This window comes from Pygocentrus nattereri, chromosome 16 (genome assembly GCF_015220715.1).
Source record: "Pygocentrus nattereri isolate fPygNat1 chromosome 16, fPygNat1.pri, whole genome shotgun sequence".
Lineage (NCBI taxonomy): Eukaryota > Metazoa > Chordata > Actinopteri > Characiformes > Serrasalmidae > Pygocentrus > Pygocentrus nattereri.
In genome coordinates, this window is record NC_051226.1 from 25356799 (window position 1) to 25373619 (window position 16821).

Below are 16821 nucleotides of genomic sequence, written 5' to 3' on the forward strand. Positions count from 1 at the left end.
TGTGCCACAGCCGACGGCTCCATCTCTGCGTTCTCAGGCATGTGCTTAGCAACATGTTTTTGGCAACACCCTCATGTTCAGGCACTTGTGTTTCATGGCCGCGAATTATAATGTACTTAATCAGAAATTATGACATTTTACCCTCATGACAAAACCTTTTAAAAATGCAGTTCCTCTTGATTTGTTAACCTGTTTTTCTCAGTCAAACACCCAAATAGTTATTTCACCATTCAAATCCTGGCACCTCTGTCCAACTTCACACAAGTCTAAGACACATATAGATAGACAGACAGGCAGGCACAGACAGAAAGTCCGATAAACGGTTTTAGATGATAAAAAGACCAACTTTGACTGGGTACCATCATCCACCACCAAACAGCATTTCACAGCCACATTGTGAGGCATCTCCAAGAAGCAGCACCTCATTATTTGGGATACAGCCTGGCTGCTAGACAAAGTACCACAACAGGAAAGGCGGGCTGTGGCAAAAGTCTGCGTGCAAATCTACGGTGAAGGGACATGAAGCCAGGCACATCCAACACGACTCTACACACACTGTCTTAGCGTCAGAGCGGCAAGCGGCTGCCTTCACTCCGCCATTCCCCCACTGTTTACATATCTGAGCCATCTGCTCTATGTAGCTGATGGTCCAGCTGTCTTCCCTTGACCCTGTGGTCGCCCACGGGAAAGGCAGAACCCGTCCCAGGCGCAGAGGTTTTATGGCTCGCCAGCCAGTGCGAAAGAAAGGATTTGTTTCCACCATCTGTTCCTGGCTGTACTGTGTTAGGAAAGAATCTGAAAAGGTGAAAGCAAATGGGTGGCAGAGGAATAGAGGGACAGGCACAGGCGAGACTGGAATCAAAGGGCCCCGGCTGCTTCGCCTTCCCTCTGTCTGCCATGTGAAGGCCAAAGACATTCAATTAGCGCCAAATTAGTCGGCGCTTCCACAACATAATCCACAAGAAATTAATGAAACAAGGGGACAGACAAGGGGGGATGAAAAAAGGCAAAAAGTTTCTCTTTCAATGTTAATTAAAAAGTAAATTTAATTAAGTGGTAATAGTGTTCTGAATTCTCCCTAATGTTTGCCTGGTTAAAACATAGCAACCAGAAATGACTCACTCTATATGCACTGTTTCTCTTTGTAGAGATTGAAGCCAAGGAGGCTTGTCATTGGCTCCGTGCAGCCGGCTTCCCCCAGTATGCACAGCTTTTCAAAGGTAAATATTTATTTGTAAAATTCCTAGCCGTGTTTTATGACAAACTGATCACAGCTCTAACCACACTGCTAATCAACAGCAAACACTGTTATATTGCAATTCAATTTGCTGTGTTTGTTTTCTAGATTGCCATTTCCCAATTGATTTAAATTGGGTAAAGAGTGATCATGAATTCTTGGATAATGATGCTATAGAGTCACTCTGCAGGTAGGGTGATGTTTTCCATACCAGCAGTAGAGGTGCATGCTCTGTTGCTGGAATGCATACTTTTTTTTTGCAAATCTTTAAGGGGGGGATTTGGGGAGACATCACAGCATTAAACCATTTTGACAGTTATGCTTTCTTCTGCATACAGGAGATTAGGCACCTTAAACAAATGTGTGGAGATGAAGCTGGAGTTGAGCAGATTCAAAAGACGAGTGAGTTTATGAGAAATATTTGAGCAGAGCCTCATCATATAAACAAAAGATAGCCTGTGGATAAACTTTCACACAAGTACACAAACTGTGTTCCAAATCTTGAACCCCTTTCTATGAGTGCTTCACCCACCCTCCATTTCCAAATCTTGGCAAACAATACAGTAATATAACAGGCTGAGTTTCTCAAGAAGCCAAAAAGCTTGAAGATCCAATGCAAAACTTAATCCTGTCTCTTGTCTGTCAATCTAGGGAGAGGAAGATGAGGAAGAGGAGCCCTGTGCCATCAGCCCCAAGTGGTCCTATGACCGTAAGAGTAAGCGCTGGATTCGTACAGATGGCATGGATTTCCTGCCATCAGTGGACAGCCCTGTCCCAAGCCTCAGGAGGTCAGAGAGTTGCGAAGCTTCTCTGTCAGACAGCGGCGAACACCATGAGATCCTCTCCACGCACAGCTCTAGCAGTGCTGACAGCGACGGGGGAAGTGCCACCCACAAGACTGCAGAAGACCACGAGACAAGCCGAAGTTCCTCTAGATGTTCCTCCACCTACAAGCCCTTGTCCCCTGACAGCTCCTGCAGTGGGCCTCCATCCCCAGGAGAGCCTCACAGTTTCAGTAGCGAAGAACGCTTCCCCGAAAAACCTCCTGTGAAGAAGGGTCAGAGCCTGCTAAGGAAGATGGAGAAGCTCCGGCTCCGAGGGTCAACCATGCGGTCTCATGGCCAAGGTGGGAAAGCCCGGCTAGTCATCAGCAGCCCTGTACTGCAAGAGGGTCAAAGTGAGGACAAGCTGGAGCAGTTTCACTGCTTCGACATTTCACAGTTCCAGGATAAGGTTGGTAGTGCAGCGTCTTGTTCACCGCCTTCTGACTCCAGCAGCAGCCCCTCTGAGAACAGCAGCACTGTCAGCACCCCCAGCCCAGTCACCAAGATCCGCAGTAACCGCAAGAGGCTTGACGCACAGAACAGGGCAACAGACGATGGCCACATTAGTGAGCAGGAGCTCCACAACCAACGCAATATGGGTGCCAACCCAGTCTTCGAGATCCCACATGATCACAAGCCAGGCACGTTCCCAATGGATTTAAGCCACAATACCATCATCTCACCCATCGACAACACCTCCGTCAACTGGAGGACTGGGAGCTTCCATGGGTACCGTGGCCGAAGATGTCGAAGTAGTGGTTCCAAAGACCAGGAATCACCCTGCAGTCCCCTGGCGACTTATGATCAACGTGTCAGCATTTACGACAATGTTCCAGATCATCTGCAAATTACAGATGACGATGTGTTTTCTGCCTTGGATAGTGTAATGGAACGCATCAGTGGACTGCAGCAGTTGGTGACTTCATGGACAGAAAAACTATCTGAAGATGGAGACTCAGACTTCTCTCACTGCAGCTCTCCTTCACCCTCCTCACTGACTGACATCCACCTCGAGATCAAAGAGCCGGGTGAAGCAGATCAGACAGAGCAAAGCTCTGACAGGAGCTCAGAGGCACTGACACAGACCATTGAGCCCACAGACCACCCTTCTTGGTAAGAGACAGTTACAAAATCTTCTTGAAATCATTGTTTTTCAAAGGTACATGAAAAGAAGGCATCTAATTCCATGTCATTATCTCTTCTCTGGCACATAGCCAGTACTTTCTCACTAATCACAGTCAGGCCGGTCAAGAGGATATTAGTCTAACTGCTGTGCGATTTTGTCCATTTCAGCGCTCAGAAGCTTCACTGGTCCAGTGAACAGACCTTCTTAACGAGCAACTCCAGCCCAGGCATCGAGGCCCAGCCTGCCCCACATGTTTCAATGCTGCGGAGACTGAGTCTGCTCAGGCTCACTGCTCTGATGGACAAACACTCACCCTTCAGCAAGCAAGGCTGGAACTGGTAAGATGGGCGAAGACAGATAAAGAGAGGGGAGGGAGTAAAAGGCAAGGGAGAAGGAGAGAGAGAGAGAGAGAGAGAGAGAGAGAGAGAGAGAGAGAGAGAGAGAGAGAGAGAGAGAGAGAGAGAGAGAGTCTGAATGAATGTGAGCGTGAGTGAGAGAGACAGAGAGAGGCAGACCTGTTGTTTAGAGAATCATTAATTATTTATATGGAGTTGCAACCTTGGCGCGCCTCTCACCAGACAAAACAGGAGGTTTCAAGAGCAGTGCACTTAAATAGAAGAGCAAACCCTTTCACCTTGACTGCATGACAAAGCAAAAGCTCGCACCGTGACTGTGGGAGTTTTTTTTTCATCAGCACCCTTTCAACAACTTTGGAGAAGGCTCTCACTGCGATTCTGCTTTGCAAAAAGGCACAATTGCTATGGTAGTTATTTGTGTGAACAGACTTTTAGTCTGTATAACTGCGCAGAAGCTTTATTACAGTGACTTAATTTTTTTCTAAATCAAGATCTCTGTTTGGCACCACCTACAACAGGCGCTTTGCGCATCTCAGGAAGTACACATAAGAGTTTAGAGAACCAACTGGCTGGATGGAAATGAATGGTGGCTCTTTGTTATCAGTGCTTGATAGTGCTGACCTTAGATATCACCACAAAGAAAATGCACAGCCACACCATGATTAAGAACACCACAGTCCAGCCTGTCTACATGAACTATTGCCCTTAGTTATTATTTTCCATTTCCTTGCTTCTTTTGTTTGTTTTCTTCTGTCTTTTCACAAACATTTCAGATCTGCATCTCAGGCTCCCCATGGAACAATTAATAACCTGTTTGACATTATACATTTGTGTACTGAACTGGGGTAAAACTGACTGCTTAAGGCAAAAAGCACAGCATAATTGACTTTTTGAGGAGAGAGTAATTGGTCTATTTGTTTTAACAACCATCGAGCTAACTACAAAAGAAATAACCTTCTCAAGATCTCCTACTCCACCTCCCCCAATTTACCCAGGCAGATGCGCACACTCACATTGATCGCTTGCTTGAGTATTCAGCACCGTCAATTCTGCAGAAGAAGCTTGATTTCAGATGTGTTTCGCCTGGTGCCCACTGCAGTCCAGCTACTTTTCTCCCCTCCATTCATCTGTGAACAACAATATAAGTTGCTGGTTATTACAAAACAACAGGAAGTCAGGGTCCTCTTACATATAAACAATCACATTGAGGCACTAGTGGAACATCATTAGGCTAATGGAATGAGGTGAATGCTGATATTGTTTTTAATTGAACAGCCTTGTTTGATGTTAAAGTGTGCTAGGCCAGATTGGAAATGAAGGTCTAATGGAAAGAAATGCTATCAAGGGGAACCACATTGTATGAAAATTTGCAAAGCCAGGTTCGTCCGGGTTGGTCCGCTCTTGCGAGCCAAGATTTGACTGGCTTTGAAGTTTTATCTGGAGGTGCCTGAACCTGATTTATATAGAAATAATGAGAAGCGGCCCTTAAATTGCTGTCAGGTTATCTCCTCAGCTACACAGCTTGTAACCATGGCAGTCAGTTCGCTGGCTAATGAAAACGGGCCTTCCAGAATGTAAATCAATATGGGCCGCAGTGAATGAAATGGACAGTCTGAAATTTATCATGAGCCATTCGCTAACAGCCCAATATGTATTCAAGGATTAAAACCACCATGCCCACGTTAATTGCTTTATTTCTTTACTGCCAGTTTCATCAGGCTTTCAAACACTCCAGACGTAGCGAGGAGCTTACTCCACTAGACAAATGAAATGTCAAAAATGCACACTCACAAACTTATCAACAGAGTTGGTGCACAAGTGATGCTTTGCAACTCAAACATCTGCCCAGCAGGCTGTTGAAATCTTAATGCTTTTTTTTTGTAGGACGGATATACATAAGAAATGCAACTGCTGACAGGTTAATAAGAGATATGTGTGTTCCACTTGCAGGACAGTACCCAAAGTCTACAGAAAGATAAAAGCATCAGATCACAAAAGCAGGAAGGTTTTTGGGGTGCCATTGCTCCAGAGTGTTCAGCAGTCAGCAAAGCCTCTGCCCCCAAGCATCCTCAGAGCTATGGAGTACCTGAAGACCGAATGCCTGGATCAGGTGAGCTTCTGACATGACCATCTGGAAAGTCCTCACAAGCCCAGGCACCTTTAGATACTTTCAATTCAAGTACATGGTAGTACTACTAACTATGAAAGTCTACTTCTGCCAGCTAGAGGAGAAATAAATGGCCTGTTTTTTGTTTTTTTTTCCTGGCACTGGTATGTCAAAATATTGCCTTACTAACCGTATAATGACTGATGTATCTCAAAATCTACTCACCGTCTTCAAATACTTCCTATGTCAAAAAAATGACTTACTAAGTTAAACCTTTATAAGTCAGCAGTCCAATATACTTAGGTCAATATTTCAAGAGGCTAAGTCAATATTTCAAGAAAGTAAGTCAAGATCAATATTTTGACATAGTGCTGCTAGAAATGAAGAAAGAGAAAAAACCTCGAGAGGTGGTCTCGGTTCGGTTCGTTTTGGGGGGCGTTCAGAGGGGTCTGAGTTCGTTTGGTGCGTTCACATATGCGAAAGAAACCACGACTCAGCGGTCTGAGTCCGCTTCAGACGCTGAAACGGCCCACGTGTGAAAACGCCCTCAGTGTTTGTCTGAAGGCCCGTCGAGAACCTTTCCTAGCTTCATGAATCCTGGCGTAGGCTCTCAGGCTCTGTCTAAAACATAATAAACGCTCGCGCTTATTTACCACAGCGCGCGATAGAGAACCTTGAAAACCCTCTTCACGCAGGCCAGAGAAATGCAGCTTAGACCCGGAGTTCCTCATCAAGTCAAGTCAAGTCAAGAGGCTAACACCGTCATTCCGTCTGTGTACAAGTACACGGTGGAGCGACATGACGCTCCTGCAGGAACTTCACGGCGCACCGAGGAACACAAAGTACAGCTAGACGCAAAATAATACGATCAATTCAACAGACAGACATGAGTAGTGGGAATAAGGTGCGGAGATATTTAACATGCTGTGAACAGATGACGCACATAAACACAGCAGTTACTGGCGGGGGGATTAGACCAGTCCTTGTGAGTTTAAAAACCTGATCGCTTGCGGAACAAAGCAGGTCCAGAGTCGCACGGGGCATAACGAGGGCTACAGAATGACTACAGTGGTCTATTAGGACTTTAATCGACGCTTCCCTGTACCTTTAAGCGCAATGACGGTTGTGATTGGCTGAGCGGCGCGTCAATCATTATTTTCCAAACCGTCCATTCGCTCCATAAAGGAAAGACATGTTAGGAGCATACTGGTGTACAAAGGATATAATAATTGAGTGTAATAGTATTTAATATAGAATTTAGTAATATTTTGGGCAAAATGAAATTCTCAGCCACCTAACAGTGAAACAAAAAAAGTTTGGTGTCTTGTCCACTACTGTGTGCCTTGTTCATAGTGCATTCAGTGCAAAAGATTTGTGGTGAAATTTGAGATTTCATGAATCATATTGTGAAGGATTGTAATCGATGAATCATTCTGAGCAGCGCTAGGACAGACATTTGATCATTTTTACCAAATCACAGGTTGGCCTGTTCCGGAAGCCTGGGGTCAAATCTCGAATTCAGTACCTGAGGGACATGGTGGAGGCGGACCCTGACAGAGTTTCCTTTGAGGGACAGTCAGCTTTTGATGTGGCTGACATGCTGAAGCAATATTTCAGAGACCTACCTGAGCCTGTCTTTTCCAGCAAGCTGTGTGAGAGCTTCCTGCACATCTACCAGTGTAAGCACTCCCAGGCCTCTTTTTATAGTGAAAATCAATGAATTTATTTGGAGGCTCCAGTAAACGAGGAGAAAGCTGTTTACTCGAATGTAGAATATGCAGACTCTCTTGCTGTTTGTTGTTTCTGTTGGTGCCATTGTTTTAGCATTGGGTAGATGTGAATCAGCATTGCATTGTTTTTAAACAGATGTCTCTTTATTGACGTACAACGGGCTGCAGCGCCTGATATACATGTTCCACCAGAGCCCCCACTAACAATATCATGTCAGCGCCATTGCTGTACTGAGAATGGTCCACCACCCAAATAATCTGAGTGGTGGATTTATGGTGGTACCTTTCCATTGATGGACGGAGTAGAAGGCAGCTGACAGATTATGCATAGCAACAGACCATCGACAGTCAGTAACTGTAAATTATAAGTGCACCTTTATTCAGCGTGGCACTGAAAGATTAACTGTATTTAGAGCTGCATTTCTTCTTATATTTCATATGATTGATATATATATATATATATATATATATATATATCAACAATATATGATATAATTGGTTGTAAACTCAATGTATAACAAATGAGTTTGAACTCAAAGCTAACTTACTACCTGGCTTTCTTGGCCAGGCCAAGATTCCTTGTACTAAGTCGTCCTCTCATCCATCGCAGACTTCCCAAAGGATCAACAGTTTGCAGCAGCCCAGGCTGCCATCTTCCTTCTGCCTGATGAGAATCGAGAGGCACTTCAGAGCCTCCTGTTCTTCCTCCGAGAAGTGGTGGCCTGCGTGGAGGAAAACCAGATGACCCCCACCAATATTGCCGTGTGCTTGGCGCCCTCTCTATTCCACCTCAACGTCCTTAAGAGAGAGAGCACCAACAGCAGGTATTTGGAGCGGAAAAAGAGAGATCCGCCTGTGTCTGATATTCTAGCAATTACTCAACCTTCTGTAATATTGCATAATGTTGAGTTAGTGCCAGGTTATTGGGTTACCTCACATCTGTTTCACTAGTGCTGCCCTATTTTATAAAACTTTAATTAGTTCCAAATTTTCCTTCAGCATGGTACTTTTATTTGGACGGCAGTTCAGCACAATAATGATTACATCAAGCCCCACCAAAGTCCATTTGCAATGTTTTGCAACACTTTTTTTTTTTTGGTTCGAAGGCTACTTATGTAACGTAGCATAGCCCCACAGCTGGTTTTAGTTTCACCCTGATAAGGTAGATAATACATTTGTAATACATTTAACACCCAGAAGAGTGAAAGAGAGAGAACTATTTTGTACAAATGATTAATATTTCATAACAGGCTTTCTTTGAACTTTATTTCTTCATTTTTATTTGGCCTGGATTTTGTGGCCCAGCTTTTCTCACTAGCTTCCAAGCCTGAGATCAGTTATCTAAGATCATCAGCTATGTAGACCAGAGACACTATAAGGACTTAGCCATTGCCTTGTCCCTCTCGTGCTGTGTTTAGAGAGGACAGGCCATGATATCAGACACAAGGGGAAGTTGAGATGTAATGATGTCACAGTCAGGCTCCAGAGAGTAAACGCATTCAGGCGGCTGATTCAGAAACAATCGAACGAGCTCCCACCAACTTTGCGCGCCAGCTGCTATGGAGCCAGCGTGCTCTTTCTGCCTTCCTGCTGAGCTCTGGGTGGAGTGCGGCAAATTGGCACACTGCAGATTGATATCTTTTTCCGTGCCTAGACACAGAGTGGTGCTAGGAGGAACACTGGAAAAAAAAAAAAAAAGAAAAGTGGATTGAGGGACATTATCTTTTTTTTTCCCCGTGAATGGGGGAAAAAAATGAAGCGTTAGGCATGCAATAGGATCTCCAACTGTATTCCATGACTCAATATTCTTTTGAAAATGAAACACAAAAGGAAACAATTGCTACTTGTCATATCAATAGTCTCTCCCTTGAGCCTTCAAATAGAGGTCCAAGAGAAGGAACAATCCTAATTTGGACATCCAGAAAACATCACAGCCAGGTCACAGTGTGAGCAATGTAACGCTAAAGCATGGCTGCTTCCTATTTCCCCCATTATACCAGAAACATGACTAGATGAGATTGGGCGTTCTCAGAGTGGTACGGCTATAAGCAAAAGCTGACCTCCAGTACAGCCCCAGTATAGATCGTATCCAATCTATAAACCATTTAACTTGATTTATTTATTTATTTGTTTTAAGTTTTCGGCTTCAAACCTTGACAGAAGTAGCTTTTCAAGCTGTTTACGATTGACTATTGCATTAATAGCTGAGCTGAAAAGCTTACAGCACCTGGTATTCCCAGGCAGCCTCCCAATCCAAGTACTAACCAGGCCCGACCCTGTTTAGTTTCCGACATCACATGAGATCGGGCGTTCTCAGAGTGGTATGGCTGTAAGCAAAAGCCGACCTCCAATACAGCCCCAGTATAGATCGTATCCACTCTATAAACCATTTATCTTGATTTTTATTTATATATTTTTTTGCTTCAAACCTTGACACTAGAGGGCACCCACGAACGAGTCCTTAATGAATTGGGTGATTGGAGCTCGATGACTAAACATGCTAAAAATTAAACCTATTTTGGCCAGTTATGTGAGAAATTCCTTTAATTTTGAAAGACAAAGGGATGTATTCTATTTAAAAAAATTAATTAATTAAGAAAACTTACTAGTATGTTTCCATTTTTCTACAACAAACAGGTTCTGTGCAGTAGGAAGACTGGTACATTATGAATGTACATGAGGCACATATAGGAAGTCCTATAACTGGAGTTCAGAGACACTCAAAAATATGAAAGCAGTCTTACAAAAATTAGGGAATTTCTGTAATTAAAAAAAAAACAACAATTCAGCGTTTATGGACTGATTTTGTGCAAAAGTTCTATAGGAACACCTTCATTTTTGATTCGCTCTGGAGCTCCCTCTATCATTTGAATTTGAAATAGTGAAATAGTGTTTCCTGTTTTTCCGGCACAGGTCAAGCCACAGGAAATACAGCTTGGGAAGGCCGGACCAGAGGGACCTGAGTGAGAACCTGGCTGCCACCCAGGGGCTGGCGCATATGGTAGCTGAGTGCACACACCTTTTCCAGGTACGGTCACCCCTTTCCACTGCGTTACAGCTAACGATAGCTTGGTTCATATATATGGGCAACGTATTCCCAACAAGATGGAGCCCTGATACAGAGTGTCCTTTGTGTATGCAACCATGATGCAAAAATTGGCGGTTCAGTGGTAGAATTCTCGCCTTCCACACGGGATGCCCGGGTTTGATTCCCGGCCAGTACACTGATTCTGGGAGGGAGTCATGGGCTGGAGGTTAGGGAACGAGCCTAGTGACCGGAAGGTCGCCGGTTCATCCCCAGAGCCTGCCTTGAGCAAGACACCTAACCCCCAACTCCTCCCCGGGCGTTGCAGATTGGGCTGCCCACCGCTCCGGGCAAGTGTGCTCACTGCCCCCTAGTGTGTGTGTGCTCATTAGAGTGTATGTGGTGTTTCACTTCATGGATGGGTTAAATGCGGAGGTGAAATTTCCCTGTTGTGGGACTAATAAGGGTCACTTATCTTAATGATATAAAGAAGATTTTAAGGTTTTTACATGTCATGTCATATGACATTGTCCAAAAAAGTGATAAAGAAATGAATATTTCTGAACTTTAGCAAAATTCACCCTACTGAAAAAATACTATAATCAGGACAGCAATCTGCAGCATAATTGTAAATTTAACTTTGGAAGTGGATCAAGGTTATGATCATTTCACTGCTGTAGTCTGTAATTACTTCGCTGGACAAATTACAACTCCTGTCTCTTTTCTGGTGAGGACAGTGTTTAAAATGAAAAATACTGACCATTTGCAAGAGAACTGGCCAAACATGAAAACATTACACAGAACATGTTCCATAACAAATTATGTGTAATACAGATGGTGAGTAGAATTTTGTTAGTCAATGTCAACACTGCGACTGTTTTATGAACAACTTATGCAATTTTAACATTTAGTGCCTTAAACTCCAGGCTTTTTATTTAGTCATTAATCTCAAGACTTTTTACCCAGCAACTTAGTCACTAATTACTATCAAACTACTAAACTCATTGGCCACTTTATTAGAAATTTGTATCTTGATGGTATAAAGACTGAGACCCTCTGTTGCTACATAATTTGCATTAGACATCCTTTATCTTGCCAGTGATCAGCTTCTGGCCACAGAGGTGTTCCTGGCTGAACATTTTGGGTGGTGGACCAATCTCAACCTAGAAAAACCACTGTGCTGAGAACCCATCCAAATAATAACTGGTCAAAGCAATTCTGTGGTCGCAAACATACCAATGATGAATAAGGAAGAGGGTGGCTCATAAATTATGCAGCAACAGATGAGCTACAGTCAGTAACTGTCCACCTATAAAGTGGACCTACCAGGTAGGTATTTCTAATAAAGGAGCCAGTGAAAGGAAGTGCAAGGAAGGGGTGTCTAATAAGGTGGATGGTGAGTGTATGCAAAGTATGTCACTATGAGAAATATGCCTGGACCCTCTGTCTGGTCTCTTAACAGCCATCCAATCTTTATTTAGTAAAGTTAAAGTTTCACATATCTCAATACCACTTACCTAACAGACTAAATCTCACATCAACACAGATGCCACAATACTGGGAAGACCAGAATCCTAACAGCCTTTATGAAGATGCCCTCAACATGGACGGAAGCTTCAGCTCTCCTTCGCATAGCGGTGAGGCTGATCTGGCAGACCGATCCAGGCTGGACCTTACTGTACATCAGCTCCTGAGGGAGACTAGAGAGAAGCCCAAAGGCTGGGTAACCTGCTCTACCTCAGATCATGTGGATGTGGCATTTAAAAAGGTGAGCATTTATTTGTCCTGAACATGCTGATAAAAGGCAGCCAAATGAGGTGTGAGGGACCTCAGAAACAGAAGGGCAGGTAGTAGCTGGGGAAATGGAAGGGCCGGTAGTAACTTGAGACCTTCTGCTGCAGATGGAAGACGGCTACCCCTTGCTGTTGTGGAGGGGGGCAGTTGAAGTGGAAGCCCCGCAGCAAGAAGTCCTTCACTGCATCCTGAGGGAACATGGGCAGTGGCAGAGTGACCTCCAGCATAGTGAGGTGGTGGAGACCTTGGACAAGGACGCAGAGGTCTACCAGTATACCCTGCAGGCTGCCGGAGCCAGGCCACCACTGCAGCATGTGCTGCTGAGGTAATGAGTCGTCCACTCAAAGAGATTTATGTTTTATGTAACTTGAAGGCAGGAGTATGTTCTAAAACTGTGTAGTTGTACTTTTACAGTTGTTTAGGATAGTAAATCTGACAAAACGATTAGTTTTGGGTTCATAATTTAGTAGGGGTATAAAACGAATCTGTGCATCATCATGCACTGATCTGAGGGTGCCAATTGCAGTTGCACTGTTCTCAGAAAGTAAACATATAATCAATTCTAATGCAGAGTTCAACTTGGCTTGGATGTGGAAACTCGGAATTGCGTCATTTTTGTACTTACAAGCCAAATGGCAGAAACGTGGATGAACACCATCCTGACAGAAATTTTCAGCAGAGGGGGTTTTAACTTTTTCTAGTCAGAAGTTGCAAGCTTCAGTTGAAGGCAGCATAATAAATCTCAATAATGCAAGTGCTCAGTTTCTTTCCAAAATGTTATGCTATTTTCAATGTAAAACAAACAAAACTGTAATAGATCAAATCAAATTGTGGTGAAATTTGAGATTTCATAATTGAAATCACTTCTTAAATAACCGCACATTTAAACAGGCTGATTTAAACTAGAGGTGATGCACTGATATGAAAATTATGAGCCTGTGCTGAAATCCTCCATGTCCATATCTGTCGATTCTGATACTAATGCCGATACATAAACATTTATAAAGTGTATAAACTGGGAATGGATTAGCATTACAGAGAAATCTAACATTTATTTCTAAATGAAGACATTTTAGCGCAGTAGCCCAGCATCGCCTAAATGCTAATCAAATACCAAATTTTTAAACCAATAAAATCTGCCTGATGCCTGATGCAGCTGCCTGATGCCAGTACTATTTAAAGCAAATGATGATTCTGATATCATCATGCATCCCTAATTTACACCCCTGCAATTTAGCCTACATGGTTCTATCTGATAAGAAGAAGTGGTAGGGAGCTGTAAATTAACTGACCCGTAACAAAATCAAAGTTAGAAGAGCTTTTGGGTTTTTGCACATAGGTGACCTTCTGGACGAATCTCTGTATTAACAACATGACTACAAAAGTCGAGACCAGGTGGCTAGCTTAATTATTAAGTTCACTGCGCAAATTGAGAGTCGACACGGGTCTCATCCTGGATTAACTTGCCTATTCTGTGACAAATGAGTGCAATAGAGAGAAAATCCCTTGACAACGCCAACTCATGACATGCCTGCCATTTCATATGTAATCCTGTTTACTGCTGCCATGGTTGTATGCAAGCCACCCCATCGTTGAGTGAGCCAACAGTTTCTCAGCTTGCTAGTGTTACTCAAGCAGTCTCTCAATACTGCTACTAAACTTGACTTCTTCACTTGCAGGACCTGGCACTCGGATCCTTCAACAGGGCCTCTGTTTGTGGCATCCACTTCAGTAGAGCGTCCTGACGTCCCAGCCAGAGGGGCAATGGCCCAAGTGCTCTGCTGCGTGTTTCTTGTGGAGCCAATGGGGGCGAAAAGGTCACGACTCACGCACTTCTGCCGAACAGACACCAGGTGAGTATTGCAGGTCTGAGAAAGGGAAAAAAGGGACGGAATAGGGCAAAAGAGGTAAAGATGAATAGCTCAGCTTCTTCTGTAGTTCCTTGGGTGATCAATTTGTTCCCTGCATGGGTGCTTTGAACTGAAGGCTCTGGCAGATTCAGATTTTGAAGGAGAATCAATGAAACATGAACCCATAATACAGAAAGCAGTTGTGGAGAAAATTGAGACGCACACCTGGGGATGCTTTGTGACAGGGGAAACGTGTAGCACAATCATTGAAAAAATATTGCGCTGGCTTCATTGGCGGGCACCAACTGAGATGACAGGTTTGGGAATGTAAAGGACGAAATACTACATATTTCTCTGATTGCATTTTACATTTTACTGCCAAAGCAAAGCCCCTGCCTTGGTCTGTAACAGAGTTACATATTGGTGCTGCATTTTCAAAGACGGAAGGGCTATTAATTAGTTATCATCTTTACTACGGCGCTGTGTACTAGAGATAGATCAGTACTGCAACGTAAAGCACTTCAATTCATCTCGTTGACAACTGTTTAAGACTGCTTAAGTTAATTACAACCACTTTCAGAGCAATGAAATGCACTCAGCTCACCTTCCTTCTCCTCCTAAAACCCTTTAGAAAAAAGACAAATTTGTTGTGACATTAATTTAGGCTAGTGGCTGCTCGCTTAAAACATTTGTTCCTTTTAAGTCTGCTTAACATTGTCTGCAGGCCTAATGGGGCTGATCTCATTAGCTGAGGAGGAAATTGAAAGTAAACTAGTCTTTGTCTGAGGCTCCTATGGCCCATATGTCTCTGTGATGGTATGCCTGGAGTCCCAGCCCGGTTATTTATTCTGCACTCTGTCTCTCTCCATCAGAGGACGATCTCCAGAATGGCACAATAAAGTTGGTGGACACCTGCTTTCCTCCACCCTGGTGGCAATTAGGGACTCCTTTCGACCAAAGACGAAAGATTCCAGGGTTTGAACGGACCTGATTTTTGCAACCCGGGACAGTTTTGCGACCTACTTTTTCAGGTCATTCACAAAAGCAAATGGAAAATAAAGGACAAAAAAAATAAAATGTCGATGTGCAAGAGATAAGAGCCGCACAGCTGGAGGAAGATGGAATGGAATCTCGGAATGGTTGTTCCAACGCCAGCACTGGGGGGAAGAGTTACAGAAGCATTTCAATGCAGCCTGCAGACTAGGAACAACAACAGTATGATGAGATGATCCAAGAGAGCCGCTTCGCTTGCTTTTATTAAGACTGACAAGGGAAAGTGTCAGAGTAATGAAACGTCTCATCCCATTTGAAGGGCCGTTCCATGGGCTAATGCATTGCAAAGGTTGTGTTCAGCACTCTTGCCTCGCTGTTTTTAAAGTGTTAAAAGGACTGCAAATGTGAAAATCTACTTCTGTGAGGAGTCCCTACATCATTGTTCTACATGGAGACGCTACCAATGCGTCACTTCAAAGCATGACAGACACGCCAATTCGGGGCAGACGCCTCGCTGTAGGGAAATTCTTTTGTACTTTAGTGACTGTGACACTGATTCATGAAGGCATGTTGTTGTGTTGGAAACTGTAACATTCACATATTTATTCCAGAGTGGTTGAAAGTGTGTCTGATCAAGCTAAGCACCTCCATCTGCGGGTGTATGTGACCTGGCATATTACAATGCTCTTCGACGTTGTTGACTTAAACGCCTGTAGGGACTTCAAATACTACAAATCGCTCTCCATGTCAGAAGTTTGTCTTTGTACATATTTAAAAGTGTGTGTGATTCATTGTATTTCAATTTCAAAATCTTTTATGGTGATGTAATATAATTGAATGTTTTAATGACTAATAGAAGAGATTATTTAAACATATATAAACAAATCAAACTACCTTAACTACTGAAGAGCTATTTTACCTAATCAAGCCCACTATATGGGACCTGTTACACCTGTTAAGCTAATCGACTCTTCTGATCAGCACTGTCCAATGTATTTGTCTTTGTCCTGAATTACAAAGAAAAGCTTGCATACTTGTATCCAGTCTGTTTTTGAAAAGAAGATTCTTAGCATATTCAAACGAAGAATTATCAACATTGTCTCTAATGTTGAAAACAGGACTTCTGTGCATGAAAACCAGAATATTTGGATATGTAAGAAATCTTTTCACATTTAAGGTTTGCAGTTGACAAAATAGCAAGGCCACAGCCCCTCCTCTTTGCACATTTCAAACGAGCAGATGCACTTGATTTGACTCATGACTTTGACATGACTGCTTCAAGGTTAAAGCTATTGTGTTTGTTTTGACTGGACCACAAGCACCTACAGCCTTTCCACTTAAGTTCTTTCCATTAACTCAATGTTATGTCTTTGGGCCATGTAGAGTCAAGGTCAGTCAGTCATCTCTTTGTGTTATCCTTTATAAACTAAACTAAATAAACTCAGAATGTTATTGCAGATATTGTGTGGGAGTCTACATCCTTTTTAAATACTTTATCCCTCTCTGCTTAAAGCCCACACTACATTCGCGCAAGTTGCAGAACTGCATTAAGATAAGAGCAGAGCAACCCAGGACATTTACCTGCACTTCAGCACGTAATTAGTATATTTTCCAAATCTATAATTTAGATCTCACACGCAGAAATTATCAGCAAACTGCTGTTAGCGTCCAAAGAGTAAAGAATAACCAAAGGCCCGGCGAATAAATGAAATCAGTCCAATTAATCTCCATACTGATTATCAGGCCAGAACACTACATTAATCACCCACAATTCATTTA

The 16821-nt window shown here is 43.2% G+C and overlaps 1 protein-coding gene and 1 pseudogene across 2 annotated transcripts in view; one reads left to right on the top strand and one right to left on the bottom strand.

Annotated features, from left to right (window-relative positions):
- The window catches only part of si:dkeyp-23e4.3 (rho GTPase-activating protein 7), a 69948-nt gene extending 53449 nt beyond the window's left edge, over positions 1–16499 (top strand). For both annotated transcript variants that reach the window (XM_037545917.1, XM_037545918.1), the window contains exons 2-14: positions 1149–1220; positions 1346–1427; positions 1576–1639; positions 1889–3174; positions 3355–3525; positions 5494–5653; positions 7131–7329; positions 7991–8204; positions 10294–10408; positions 11952–12173; positions 12307–12524; positions 13879–14052; positions 14922–16499. In XM_037545917.1, coding sequence (XP_037401814.1) covers positions 1149–1220; positions 1346–1427; positions 1576–1639; positions 1889–3174; positions 3355–3525; positions 5494–5653; positions 7131–7329; positions 7991–8204; positions 10294–10408; positions 11952–12173; positions 12307–12524; positions 13879–14052; positions 14922–15030 — 3086 coding nt within the window. In that variant the 3' untranslated portion in view covers positions 15031–16499. The remainder of the gene's footprint in view (positions 1–1148; positions 1221–1345; positions 1428–1575; positions 1640–1888; positions 3175–3354; positions 3526–5493; positions 5654–7130; positions 7330–7990; positions 8205–10293; positions 10409–11951; positions 12174–12306; positions 12525–13878; positions 14053–14921) is intronic.
- LOC119265462 lies at positions 9596–9715 on the bottom strand (annotated as a pseudogene).
- Positions 16500–16821: the final 322 nt, after the last annotated feature.